Source organism: Osmerus eperlanus, chromosome 12 (assembly GCF_963692335.1).
Source record: "Osmerus eperlanus chromosome 12, fOsmEpe2.1, whole genome shotgun sequence".
Taxonomy (NCBI): Eukaryota; Metazoa; Chordata; class Actinopteri; order Osmeriformes; family Osmeridae; genus Osmerus; species Osmerus eperlanus.
The window spans coordinates 5,837,710-5,852,052 of record NC_085029.1 but is presented as its reverse complement, the minus strand read 5'-3'; the positions used below and the strand labels follow the sequence as shown (position 1 = coordinate 5,852,052).

General features: G+C 43.2%; 1 protein-coding gene across 14 annotated transcripts in view; it reads left to right on the top strand.

Moving 5' to 3' along the window:
• The window catches only part of tcf7l2 (transcription factor 7 like 2), a 58,550-nt gene extending 53,815 nt beyond the window's left edge, over positions 1-4,735 (top strand). For 13 of the 14 annotated variants that reach the window (XM_062474130.1, XM_062474131.1, XM_062474128.1 and 10 more), the window contains one exon: positions 2,470-4,735. In XM_062474130.1, coding sequence (XP_062330114.1) covers positions 2,470-2,938 — 469 coding nt within the window. In that variant the 3' untranslated portion in view covers positions 2,939-4,735. Of the gene's footprint in view, positions 1-230; positions 293-2,469 lie in introns of those variants that run through there. The other variant, XM_062474134.1, reaches the window with a different exon arrangement.
• The last annotated feature ends 9,608 nt before the right edge of the window (positions 4,736-14,343 follow it).

The following is a 14,343-nucleotide window of genomic DNA, read 5'->3' as shown; positions in this document are numbered from 1 at the left end:
CTATTAGGTGTATATGGTTTGAATCCATTTTCTACCCAGTGGATCTAGACAGGAAGTGTCTGTCATTTAATTGTCTTGTTTGTCTTACTTGGCCCTTGATAACCATGTCGTGTTCAGACTGGCCCTTTTTCTCTGAGGGCCCACAGTGACACTTTTCTCTATGCCCTCTTCCTTCTCTTTCTCCACCTCCTCTTCTTCCTCCAAACTCCTCTCTGATAACCCTTACTTAGTCCCTACCTGTTGTCTTTCTGTTCTGACACAAGCAGTCTTTGAATTGGGAATATTTTCATGGTAGGTATTTGTTTCTGTTAAGTAATACCCTTCTCTGTGTCTGACCTGCGCTGTCCTTTCATCTCGAACTTTCTCCACAACCTTAATGTAGCCCATCGTGAACCATCATCAATTGGTATCTGTATATCACTGTGGTTAAACCAAAGCATGCGGCCAACATCCCATTTTTATACATTCGTTATTATGTATTAGATTGTTTTCAGAGAGCTAAATCTTTTGGTGTGTTTCCTTGGAGTGAGAAGTTACAGTAAACTGTAGCATTGTTACGTGTTAAATACAAATTCAGGATGCATTTCTACTTCGAATAGGCCAATATATTACTGTTTAAACTATTTAATATTTTAATCATAGATATAAGTTAGTTTCACTTCAAAAGACTCACTGGCTTAAAACATTGACTGTTAGCAGTTATTCATGATGCCTAAGGAATTAATATGGGGCTGATGAAAAACCAGGTGGGGTATCAGAGGAACACAGACTGAGAACCAAGGATTATTCCAGTTTCGCTTAAGAAGCCGAGAGGTTAAAATATCTCACTAGGCTCCATTTCCTGAAAGCTGTATCTGGCGTAATTCCCCAAGAGGCAAGGAAATCAATACCATACACAGGCACATACTATAAATCAATACATGTGTTAAAAAATGGATATTAGCTCATTTGTATCAGTTTGACAGGCAGTTAGCACTTGACAACATACTGTTGCATGACACACAAAAAGCTGGTACCGGTGAAGAAAGAGCAATCTACACCAGTTTACAGGTGTGGCTGAGAATCAATAATCTGAACCCTACAGAAAGCACGTGACAGCTCAAGCCAACTCTTCTGCTTTTCATGTACTTTCCCTATCTGTGCCAGATTTTGGAGTTAATTGTCCCACCTTTCAGAAAAGCATGCCTTTCTTTTTGTTCAAGCATCCATCAACGTCCAATGGTTTTGTAACTATACCAAATCGTTCCTGTTTGCCCTTTCCATTTTACTGTCCTAACTCACTGATCAGTCTCTTGTCTTTGCTCCTTCATCTTGCTCGTTGACACAATATTTTGTTGAAAAACCTTTACCTACCTGCATAAGTACAGGCAGGGGTATGACTTGAGAAACAGGCCTTACCTAGGCTATCTCAAACAATAACACACAGACACTTGCTGCATTAAAAGGATTGGCTGAACTAAAAACCTTGCTTCTTTCAAATCACTTTCTTCTGCTACTACTCCCTTTCAAACACCTCAGTTTTCTGTTCTTTCTTTTTCCTTTCTCCTCTTGCCCATTGTCCCTGTGAGCTAGCACACAGTCTGAAACAGTTCCCTTGCCCTTGAGGCAGGCACAAACCTTATGATGTTGAGGGGAAGGGTCAGTGCAAATAACAAGAGGTAGACAGAACACTCCTATTGGAACACAACATGTAGACAGCATTTTATGTATTTGTTGACTGTGGGTCTGGTTCAGACCAGTGGTGTTGGCTGCAGGCATGCTAGACGATGTGTGTGTGTGAGGGGGGTAGGGGGTAGGGATACAAAAAACGCAAACATAATGCTGTGACCCCGCACGCACATCTTAGGGGCACGTGTAGCAACCTAGCATGGCTCCCTGTGACATTTTACCTCTGCATCTTAACCCTCCACTCCCTCAGGAAACGATAGGGAAAACTCAGAATAGTAAAGATTTTACTGTGGGAAAGAGAGACTACTTATTTGCTGTAGATATGTGGGCTATTCCTGTAGGTCTGGAAAGTCTTTGTTTTAGTAGAGATCAGAAGTCTTTTAGGACACAATTATAAAACCACTGCAATAAAAGATATGTAGTTTAGGTTTTTCCGATTTCTTCTTGTCATGTTGTTCACTTCTCATTTCATTTCATCCCATGTCTACTCTGCCCCAACTCTTTTCCTCTGTACCTGTCTGGTGTTGTGTAGTATTTTGTGGATGGATACTGTGAATCCAATGTGTACATCTGGAACCACTGATGCTGTCTTAGCACCTACTTGAATACACCTGCTTAATAGCCTAAAAAAGGTTTAGACGGATTTTAGACATGGTATATAACATGATATTACAACTGCTAAAAATGGTGTATTCAAAATGCTGCTACAGGTCAGCAGTTGTACAGCAGATGTTGTGGTCAACCAATAAGATTGTATGCTGAACAATGTGTTTCTCTCTACCCCACCCCCCCCCCCCCCAGGAGAAAAAAAAAGTGCATTCGCTACATCCAAGGTGAAGGCAGCTGTGCCAGTCCTCCGTCTTCGGACGGAAGCTTACTAGACTCCCCCCCTTCCTCCCCTTGCTCGGTGGCCCCCTCCCCCTCCTCTAAGGAGTCCAAACCTCAGACTGAACAAATGCAACCTCTCTCACTGACTATGAAACCGGCCCACCAGCCTCTCCACCACCCGCACCTCCTGGCTGGGCTCCCCCCTCCTCCTCCATCTTTGGTTCTTCTGGAAAACACCGCTGCACCTGTGGCCCGAAAAACGCCCAGTGCCACCCACAACGGAGCCCTGGAGCACAGTGACGTCTCGTCCTCGCGGCCGCCGGGCTCCTCAGTGGTGTCCTCCCTGGCCCGGCAGTCAGCAGGACTGTGTCATTCCCACTCACTCCTTCCCAACTCTACCACCCCTCAGCCTCTGTCACTTGTGACCAAGTCTATAGAATAGTATCCTCCTTTTCACATGTCCCGTTCCCTTTTTTCAAACTCTGCACAGCTCTATCTGGGCCCTCCTTCCTCTTTGTCTGCTCTGTTCATAATCTTTATTTCGTTTTTTTGTTTCTGTGCCATACGGCTTTGAAAATGTGTTCATATTTTATCAAAGTTCATTGGTCAATATTTGACCCATCATTGAAAAATTATTATTATAAAGAAATAAAACAATGAGCTGTAGTGTAGCTTGTGAATTTGCCAAAATGTATCATATTTTTATTTGTATTTTTTTTTTGTGTGCAACAAAAATGTTATGTAGCTCAACTTAAAACAGGTTTAACAGACTGATATAAAAAGGTAGGCTAGATTATTTGATGAGCCCTTTTCTTGAAAGAGTTGGTTCTCCATCATTATTTGTATTAAATACGAGCTTTTGAACCAATCATTTGACACCTATTCAAATCCTGGAGGGCATGAGGATCTCAACGAGGGCACCTCTCAACGAGGAACAACTTTGTGACATTAATTGTTCTTGTTTAAATGTACAGAAATATTGGGGGGGGGGGAGGGTACTGTGTTTAATATGCATTGTTCCATTGCGTTGTCTTTTTTATTTTTGTTGTTTACCTTTGGGGATGGAGTCAGGGTGGGTGAACTTGGAGAGAAGGCAAGGGGGTGGGGCTGTTGAGGGTGGGTGGGGGTTGTGGGTATTCAATACAAAATGTCACAACGCTAGGACCAGTAGTATTTATTGCTTTAGAGATTGCTTGTTGTATCTTGTATGTTGTCCCTTTTTAAATATTTTTTTCTTAACACATTGTAAAAATATTTTTTCTTAACGTAAGCAACTTATATATCAAATGATCCATTTTTATGAGGACACAAAATTACAAGTTCACTTTCTTCACTGAAAACTTGGATTCCACCCAATGTACTGTGTAGATCTTGCAGAAGTATGCACAACTTAATTTCAAGAAATACGCCTATAAGCCATTTTACAAAAGAAGAAAATAAATCTTGAAACAACAGACAGTGGGTACCGTGTCTTCAGTAGTTGGGAAAGTGTTCAAAGCCCTTCTTTTTTATTACAGTCCATCTCTATCAGACTGTACAGATTTGTGTACAGATTTTCCGTGCCAAATTTTGTGATAATTTCCTCTCCCCTTCTAACCACGTTGTCGGGTTCTTTTTTTAGTTGTTTGTTTTTGTTTTTTACACTATTCTTTGCTGTGACGTTACATAGATTGCTATGTATGTAGTATAAATGTTGCTATAACAAATGTGTTTGGTAGCAGATTGTCAAATATAAAAATTTAAACTGAATAAAAAGGCGGACTTGATGCTGTATAAAACCCACAAGGGCCAAATTATGTATATTAGGAGGTTCATAAAAAAATTTAATAAAAACAAAAAAATACACAAACTGCCACTTTTAAGTACACTACTACATATAGGTAGATATAAAAAAATAGGCATGTTGATGTTGCAAGAGGCTGTAAAAAAATAAAAATAAAGCTACAAAAGAATCACACCCGGTGCCATTGTAGTTGACATGACGCAACTGTAACCTGTCAATTTCTTCTCTGGTTTATTAAGATGCTAATGATGAATAGTTTGAATGTTTCCTTAACGGCTGTGATGTTCCTGTTCTATTTTATGCTCTTTATCTTCTTTTGTTTTGTTTCAAATTTTTCCCTGTTATTTCAAATGGTTCCAATACCATGTTTTTGTAATGAATAAATGTTTATGCTGTACAGTCTCTGTAGCATGCAGTTCTGTATTAATAAAAGCGACTTAGTATGTGCAGATCAAACTGTGTCTACCTCTTTGTAGTAATTGTAGTACATTTGGAAATTATCTAACCTTTAAGACCAGCCAAGTCTATATTGTGCTTGGTCGATCTTAGTCAACCTTGTTCTTTAGTTCTTTTATTCCATTTAAAATACTTTTCATATATAAAGAAAAACGTATTAATATACAATGAAGACATTACCGCATTTGTAGGCACTTTTCCCTTTAATTACTAGAAGGGAAATAAAGAATGGTAGAATTGATTATATAATGATTCAACTTCTAACAAATAGGTTGCTCTTACCCTGCTTTTTAAAATAATTGACTGGCTGATAAAGACCAGCCTATTTGTTAGAAGTTGAGTATACATTTTATTTTATCAGTGTCTTGTGAGCAGAAGTCACAGAAATTGTGGCAACAGTGTTAGCATCAAGGGGAGTCTTTCACGATTTATTCCTATAAGCCTATAGTTGTTTTTTATATTAAAGCTTGCAACTTCCAACTTTTTTCTGTTTAGAGAAAGAAAATAGTTCCATCTCATAGTACTAAAGCCATGCAAGAGATTGACATTGAGTGTGGCTCTGACGGCAACATAACATTTTAGTTTATTTGAAAACATTTGAGTTGCTATGAGTGGGCATTTCCTGACTTCAAGGTGCCTGATCCACTTGCAGACTGAGGCAGTAGAAAATTGAGATTTCTGTTTGATTTTGATGCTTTCAAGCGGACAATTATTGACAACTGTTAGTCTATTGCACAGTATATATAAATATCCTTCAGACCTTCAGATATCCAATAATATATGTAAGCATAATACAGCATACGATATTGCTTTTTCAAGAGGCCATACTGTGTGGTACTCGGCATCAGTCTGCTTTGAGTTTCACAGGCATAACCATTGTTAAATATTGTCTGTTAAATATTCTTCATGTTCTGCTTTGACTACAATAGTACATTTTCTCACTATGCATATATTCTCTATTGAGTCAAAACTGCTTGAGTGGCACAGTAAAAAAGGTATCGTGATTTATTTTTCGAACAAATCATGATTTTGTCTCAGGGCAACATAGTCAGTTGATCTGTTATCATCTTACCACAATCAAAGCACTCATTTCAATGCTGAGTTGAAAAGCAGACAGGGTGTGTGTATGTGTCAGCATACAGTAAGTGTGCATGCATGTAAGTGACATATCAAGTACTCAGAAGCCCTTGCAATAAGCCCTGAATACAGAGAAGCATAAGAAACACTGTTCCGGTTTCTCTCTTGACCTTGAGGGGGCCATTGATGCTGCCTTTGAATCCATTGTTATCCTTAAACAATTTTCTTTGCTTTTTCATAGGTTCATTTTTATCTTTGAAGAACAAGATTTTGAAGGTAATTCTTGTCTTACACCTTGTGCACCAAATATCCCAAAAAAACTCAATTGTAAACTTCTGGATGAAATTAACACGATAACTGTTGAGTTTAGTCAAATCTCATAGTAACAAGGCAGTGACAAACTGTGACTTTCAGACATTGGACATATAGAAATAGGCGACCACAATGTTCCATTATACACCAAAGACAATAATGTCAGCCATTTCTATAGATCTACTGGAGACACCATGCTCTCATACATATACACCACCAGTAATGACAACAATGGAAGACACTAAAACATGCATCGATTGCCCAGGAAGACAGCGATGCAACAACTGAACTGTCATACATAACTTGTTTCACATTTCCACTATTACTAACAAACAGTGATAAAAGTGACACTTATAATGTGGCATGCCTGTGGTGCTACAAATGTCAGCAACCTTATTGTGTGCAATTTTTCTACACTACATGGTAAATGATTGAAATCTGAATCAATTTTGCTGTAGAACTTTGAGTGTTCCATTGTGTACCGAATGGCAGAGCTCTGTTTTTCAATAGAATATTTCTAATAGAAGGATTTTCCCACAGGTAACCAGAAAATTCCACCAGTAAGATAACAATGTAATCACAATCTACCTTAGATGTGGATACCACCACAATGACAAAACACAGCCATCTGTTATTTGTTATTTTTCTACTTATCTATAACCCGTGTGTCTGTGGTGCACTGGTGGTCAAATGTAGGGTCCTGGTCTAGCTCATCTTCCATGTTAGAAAATCTTCTTATTCTACAAAGAGGATAATTAAAGAATTATGAAAAAGAATATACCTTCAATTCAGTTTCATTTCATTCATTTTACCTCTAACACCGATACTTTTCTAGAAGTATCAATGTCTGAGAGTGAACCTTCGAATGGCAAAAGCCTTTTGATTTCTGATCCTGATTTTCCATGATAATCCTCCTTTTCCAACACAATCTGGAAATCTGAATACATGACCACAGCTAATTCAATAACTCATATTGTTACTCAGATTAGTGGTAAATATATATAATAATACCATTGCGGCAAGTTACTAAATGTTTTGTACTAATATCATGTAATGTGTAACAAGGTTTTTATTCCAGTACACTATAATAACAACTGTTACAGCACTGTAGCTGTGTTGGTCTACTATACTACAACCTACATACTGACATCATATAACAAAAACCTTGTTTGTGTATCATTTGAGTTGATACTTCATCATTTGAACTTATTTCGGCCTGTGATGCTGCGCCGATCACAGTCCCCAGCCCTGTGGCTACCACTGTTTATACTGACATCTACCAACTGACCCAAGTTGAACAATGGATTTTGGTGTTTCAACACCCATTGACACTTCCCTTCTGTATAACTATGTTAAGCCTGTGTTCTGCTCCTCTCTTTCACCAACCGTCTCTGGAGGAGGGGATCCCTCACTGAATTGCTCCTCCCAAGGTTTCTTACATTTTTTCTCCTCTAGTGAGTTTTTGTGGGAGTTTTTCATTGTCTTCCTTGAGGGTTTAGGTTGGTTGAGGGGCAGTTCTATGGGCGTATGTGAAGCCCTCTGTGACATGCTTGCGTGTAAAAAGGGCTATACAAATACATTTTGATTTGATTTGACTTTCCTTTGAGGCTTTTCACAAACCATAATTCACCAAACGTGTGAATGTATATAGCGAAATACATACACACACACACAGTGCTTAACAAAGGTATGCAGAACATTGACCAATTATCTCATATTATTGAATTGACTGAATTTAATTAATTTGAATTAATGGTATAAAAAAAAATCTGTTAAAACACTGATTTAATCTTGGGAAACAGTTAAACAAAAGTAAAGTTATCTTGCTTGCATATTAGTCAGCCGTTGTGCTGTAGATGCAGAATTTACACTGATTAAACCCATTTCCTTAACACAATTACGTTCTTTTGTCCAATCATAACAAAACTAGCAGAATGTTTCATAACAGTGTGGAACTATGTGTGTAAAACTTTTTTGAAATCACTTAGTAGGTGGCACAACCAGTTCCAAACATGTGAATTGGGCTGGCACAAATTCATAAATCAATGAAAGATAATCTAAACATCACAAACTTTTACTAATCACTAATATTTACATTGAACTAAGTTTGTAAACATTTCTTTAAATTGGCCAAAAGGGGGTGCCACAAATCAATTTCCATATGAGCTTACAGTATAGTATTTTTGTGGAGCTGTTATTTTGAAATTGGGTCTTGGTTTCTGGGGGCTTTTTTTTAACTGGGCCAGTTTGAAAAATTCCAAACAAATATGTTTAGATGGAGATTGTGGTTGTGTAAAATTCAGCATACCATTTACTAGCACGTGGAGGTTTGTGCGACCCTCCAAGGATATGCCTCCTCAGACCATCTCTGACCCACCGCCAAACCGGTCATGCTGGATGATGGTGCAGGTAGCATAATGTTCACTATGGCATCTCCAGACTCTTTCACATGAACCTGTGAAGAGAACGGGGCACCAATGGCAGACCTGTCAATTCTGGTGTTCTCTGTCGAATGCCAATCAAACTGCATGGTGCTGGGTTGTTAGCACAGCTCCCACTACAGAACGTCAAGCCCTCATACCACCCTCAAGGAGTTTGTTTCTGACAGACATTATTGAGTAATCTAATCATTTCGATATTTTCATTCGTTTATACAAAAAAGTCATAAGAAATAATGAAGTTTAAATATACAGAAAGGTATTGCTATCCCAGTGTAAACAATAAACCCAATGACAAGGAAGACAAAAATGTGGGGCATGAAGTTAGGTGTACTGTAGACTGAGGGCATTGTGACCATTGTTGCTACCTACTGACACTTCATCCACACCTGGCCTCGAGCAGATATCTGTCCCTGAGAGACACAATACCTTTAACCATATGAAAAGTTCTAGTGTTTGTGTGTGAGAACATGCGAGTTAGTCTCGAGAGGAGTGGGAGAAAAAGACAAGGTAGAAATCCCAACAAGTCACTGTGGAGCTTTCTAATGGTTTGCACAATGACTTTTCTGGAGGCCCCTGGGTCCTAGATGACATGATGACTTGACTTTGATTGGAGGCAACTACTGTGCCATTGAGGAATCTTGTGACAGCTTAGAATGGGTAACGTTCTGTGTTTGTGTGTGTGTGTGTCCACATGCTTGTGTGTGGTTATTTAGTAGAGTTTTCTGTAAGAGACACAGATTGTGGCATTTGTCCTAAATTTTAAAGACAAATTCAAGTTCAGATAGTTTAGGTAGTTGATCAGTGTTGCAAAAGCAGTGTTGGTAACAAACAAAAAGCAGTCTTCAATTTGACCATTCCTCAATTTTGCCAATTTGTGCTAATTTGCCCAAAACACTCACATTTGCCCATTCATTTCTATAGAAAGTGTTCAGTGGCGCAGCGAGGCCAGAGACTTATATACAGTAGACACAACGAGCCTGCTCTTTAAAGATGGCGTCCCCATTCATTTCTATGGAAAGTGCTCAGTGGCGCAGTGAGGCCATAGAGTTATATTACTAGAGGCTGTCACATCCGCGCACGGTCTCCAGCCCTCTAGAGGGCGACACTCATCCTAGAGCACCTAGCACTAACCTTTTCTTCTACACTGGGCTACACCTGCGGTGATCACCGCTTCCTACTTAAGCACTGGGTGTCCTTCCCTCTTCACTCTGTCATGGAGTTTCGTGAGTACCTTCTCTTGTTCCCTCCTCTCAGGAAGACTTGTTTGTGGGCCTAGACCCCGTTTGTGTAATACTGATGTGATCGCGAGTTAGCTTAGCGTAAGATAGCCGCGACTTCTATTGACTATACCTAATTGTGTGCATCTATGCCGAAGGGGATACTTCTTTTGGATTATACTTTTTCTTCTGGATTACCTTCTGTTGGACTAACCACTCTACCGTGGAATGTACCTTTGTTAATTGGAATAAACTCTTGTGTTGCACCTGACCTGCCATCTGCGTGTGCCTGAAAACCTTGGCATGATAGAGGCAGCTACTTTTGTCTTCCAAGATGGCATCCCCATTCATTTCTATGAAAAGTGCTCATTGGCTCAGTGAGGCAAGCGAGAGCATAGACATATATACATAGACGCCCCATTGGCCCTTGGCTCGCGTGTCAACTCTCCGCCATCTTGGGAAAGTGATGACTCGCCTGTAAACAAACGCAAGTGAATGGTGGAGCTGCGGCTTTTCTGGTTAAAAAGCACTTTAGCGTTTACATTTCTCAACCGATTCCATAGAGTCAACGTTGCGGCGAGTTGGCACGTCGCAGCAACGTTCTGAAGCAGACAATGGGGCGTCTATGTATATATGTTTATGAGCGAAAGCGCGAAACCGGACCGCGCCATCTTTCCAGTTCCGGCTCTTCCGGTCTAGTGTGGCTTTTTATCAATCCACGTTTTTCTCCGTTCTTGTGTTCTTGCAAACTCGTTTGACGTAATCTTTCATTGCCCAAGTACGGTTCCAATCCAAAGAACACAAGTTACCAAAAAAAACAAAAATACCCGGAAGTGTTCTTTATCCGCCCCTTTTATCGAGGATGCATCGGATGGTGACTTGGTCAGCGAGAATGCATCTGATTTCCCAAAAGTCATTGCAAGAACACACACATCTCAAATCGTTCTCTGTCCTCGGGGTCTTGCAAGACTGTTCTCGCAAGGATGCTTGCAAGAACGTTCTTCAAAAGAACGCAAGTACGTTCTTAGCGTTACTTGGATTGATAAACAGCGAGTGACTCGCTTTTTTCCTAGCTCCGAGACTCAGAAATAGGCTATGTTCAAACACTATTAACAATTAATCTATTTTCTGTGCGCCGCCCCACTTTGACCACAAACGGCCCGAAGCAGTCAACGCCTGTTGAATGGAAAACTGGCTTAAAGAGACGGAGGCGGGCCACAGGTAAGTCAGCCATTCTAGGTACTGTTGGCTTAGCCTTCCAACGGCGGCATTCTGCACAATTTCTTTGGAAATGACGGACTGCCTCTCTTTCCCGCAAGATCCAGTACGTACGTCGGATTTCAGCAAAGACACGTTCCGGTCCTGGGTGCCTCAGACGGCTGTCAAAGTCCTGTATGAGGAGGCAGGTCACCGGATGTGAGGGATCCAGGACCACAGGGTGTAGGTTGGTGTAGGTCAGATCTTCTGACCGGCGGAGACGACCACCGACCCTGATGAGCTCTCCAGTGTCATCCAGCTCTGGGGACAGGTTCAGGAGGCGGCTGCTGCGTTGAACGGGTTTCTCTGCTTTAAGGAGACGGAGTTCTTCAGGGAAGCTGTCACGCTGAGCCCTGCTGAGGAGAAGTCTCTCAGCCTGGCGGTACTCCTCTGCATTAGCGCAGCTCTCCTCTGTAGCCGCCCCATGTAGCTCCTGGACAGTAGCTTGTAGCAGTTCCTTCCATGTGCTGTATTGTTGTAAGTCTGAGTCTGACTGATTTATGGCTACTGATGCCACGCCACAGAAAGTTGACTTGCGCAACTATGTAGCATCTGGAGGATCTCCCACTGCACTGGTAGGATCGTCAGGCCACTGATCAGGATCTCTAAGCAGGAAGGGGGGCCCTTGACTCCATCTGTTGGGTCTTACCAAGTCCTGAAGAGCTTTGCCACGAGTGATATCGTCGGCTGGGTTCTGTGCCGAGTCAACGTATCGCCATGTGTGCTGGTCAGTCAGTTCTCGAATGTCAGCTTCGTCACCAACGAAGACCTTAAAACGGCAAGATTCCGATCGCAGCCAGGTCAGCACTGTTGTAGAGTCGGTCCACATGACTGTCCGCTGAATCTCCAGAGTGAGCTCATCACTAAGGAGTTTGGAGAGCTGGGCTCCTGTGAGTGCACCACACAGCTCCAGCCAGGACATTGAGTGCAAACTTGGAGCTACCCTGGATCGGGACAACACAAAGGCCAGGTGTGCGGTGCCATCTTTGTCCACCATTCTAAGATACGCCACCGCCCCATAGGCTTGCTCAGATGCGTCACAAAATATATGCAGCTCCTTTTCTCTCCCTGAGTCAGTGGTGTCCTTAGGTAGGTATGGACGAGTGTGGCTTACTTGAGGGAGGAAGCTCAGCTCTTCTTCCCAGTCTCTCCACTGCTTGACAAGGTCTGGAGGCAACTGGGTGTCGTCCCATCCTCTGTGCTTGTCCCACAGGCATCTCACCAGCATCTTGGCTCTTGTAGTGTACGGCAGGATAAAGCCTTAGGGGTCGTATTGGCTGGCAAGCACCTTGTAGATGTTGCGCATGGTGGGCTCACCATACTGGATTGGACGATGTTTGTACCCCAGCACGTCAGTAGAAAAGTGCCAGCTGAGGCCTAGCGTGGACTCAGGACTGTCCGTGCTGTCTTGTGCGAGCCAGAGTTCAGCACTGTTGGACCTAGCATCTTCGGGGAGGTGGCTAATGACGCTAGGTTCATTGCTGGCCCACTGGCGGAGCACAAAGCCAGCTGAGGACAGGAGGGCTCTGAGCTTGTCCACTAGGTCACGTGCTGCGGTGGTGGAGGGCAGACTCTTGAGGCAATTATCCACATAGAAGCATTTCTCAATGGAGTTCCTCACCTCATCTTCTGGCTGGCTGTTATCTCTCGTATGACGTTGCACGGCAAACGTGGCACAGCACGGACTACACGTGGTGCCAAAGGGGAGTACCTGCCATTCGTATACTGCTGCCGGCTCATCTTGGTGCAGGTCGCGCCACACAAAGCGCAGAAGAGGGCGGTCTTCGGGAAGCAGACGAACTTGGTGGAACATGCCCCTTTATGTCTCCACTTCCGGCGACTGCGTGTTCCCGGAATCTGAGGACTCCCAGCAGCAATGCCCCCAGAGTCGGCCCAGGTAAGAGGTAGTCATTCAGGTTGTGCCCTCGATATTGGAGTGAGCAGTTGAATACAAGGCGGTGTTTGCCATTATGACTAACTATGTGGTGGGGGATGTACCATACCTCATCTCCCGTGTTCAGTTCTGATGGGTTCAGCTTGACAACTGACCCGGCCTGGATCAACTTCTCCATCTCTGCCCGGTACACTTTGGCCTTTTCGGAGTCTCTCTGGAGTCTTCTCTCTACTCCTCTCAAGCTAGACATGACGGCGTCGGGGGTAGCTTGGAGGCGTGGCATATTCTTGCGGCGCAGCAGTGGGGTGGCATAGCGCAATATGCCATCAACCTCCACACGGGTGGTTTTGTCTTCTAGGAGGCTGACAGCCAAGTTGTCTTCCTGTGAGCGTGTCACCACCTTGCTGCTCCTAAGGGGTATGAGATCGGTCTGCCAGAGTTTTTCTACGTGTTTCATTAGCTCGCTCACCTGAGGTGGGACAGAGGTCAACAGACACTGCTGTGGGCTGTTCAGTCGGCAGATGACACTGGAGGGGCCGTGTAGCATGCAGCCCAGCCGGGTGTGGATGGCAGCAGGGCCACAGGGAGGTCCCAGACGCACAGGCTCAGTGGGAGTGACGAGGTGTGGGTGGTCACTGCCTATGAGCAGCAGTGGTTTGATCTTCTTGAACTGCTGGAGGGGTAGCCCAGACAGATGCTTATACTTCTCCTGGAATGATTCTATTGGGTAAGTATGATCAGCGAGGTCGATGCGAGCCGCTGTGAGGGCGTTGGTAATGCGATAGCGGGTCTTTGGCCAAGCCTTGGTTGAGATGAGGAAGGAGACACAGTTGCCCTGGAGAGTTTGCGTGTCCTGTCTGATGGTGCGTAAAGGCAGGGTTTCTGGTGTGCCTTGGAGGCCTAATTTCTGAGTGGCGGTCGGCAGCATCAACGTTCTCTCCGACCCGTCGTCCAGCACAGCATATGTCTCAAGGGTTTGGCTGCCATGGTGCAAGGACACTGGCATGACTTTGAGAAGGATCCGGCTGCCCTCGGTTGGTCGGTCGAGGTAGAACACCCTTGTTGGCGCCTCACCTCTATCGTGAGTCACCACTGCCTGTGTTGTTCCTTTCTGCTGCCCCATATTAACATCATGTAGAACTTGTAAATGGCGACCGTTGCACAGCCTGCAGGGCTTCTTCAAATTGCACTGTGCTGCTTGGTGTGAGCGAGCACAGCGCCAGCATCTTTTGTTGGACTTTATCCACTCCGTCAGCTGGTCTTTTAAGTTTACTTATGGCTGTACACTGGCTTAGGTGGTGTTCACGGTTATCACAGAAGGCACAGTAAGGTGAAGGCTTAACATTGGTGGGAGAGCTACTTGGAAGTTTCATCTCCTTCGTGTTCTCTGATCCATGCAGCACAGTGACA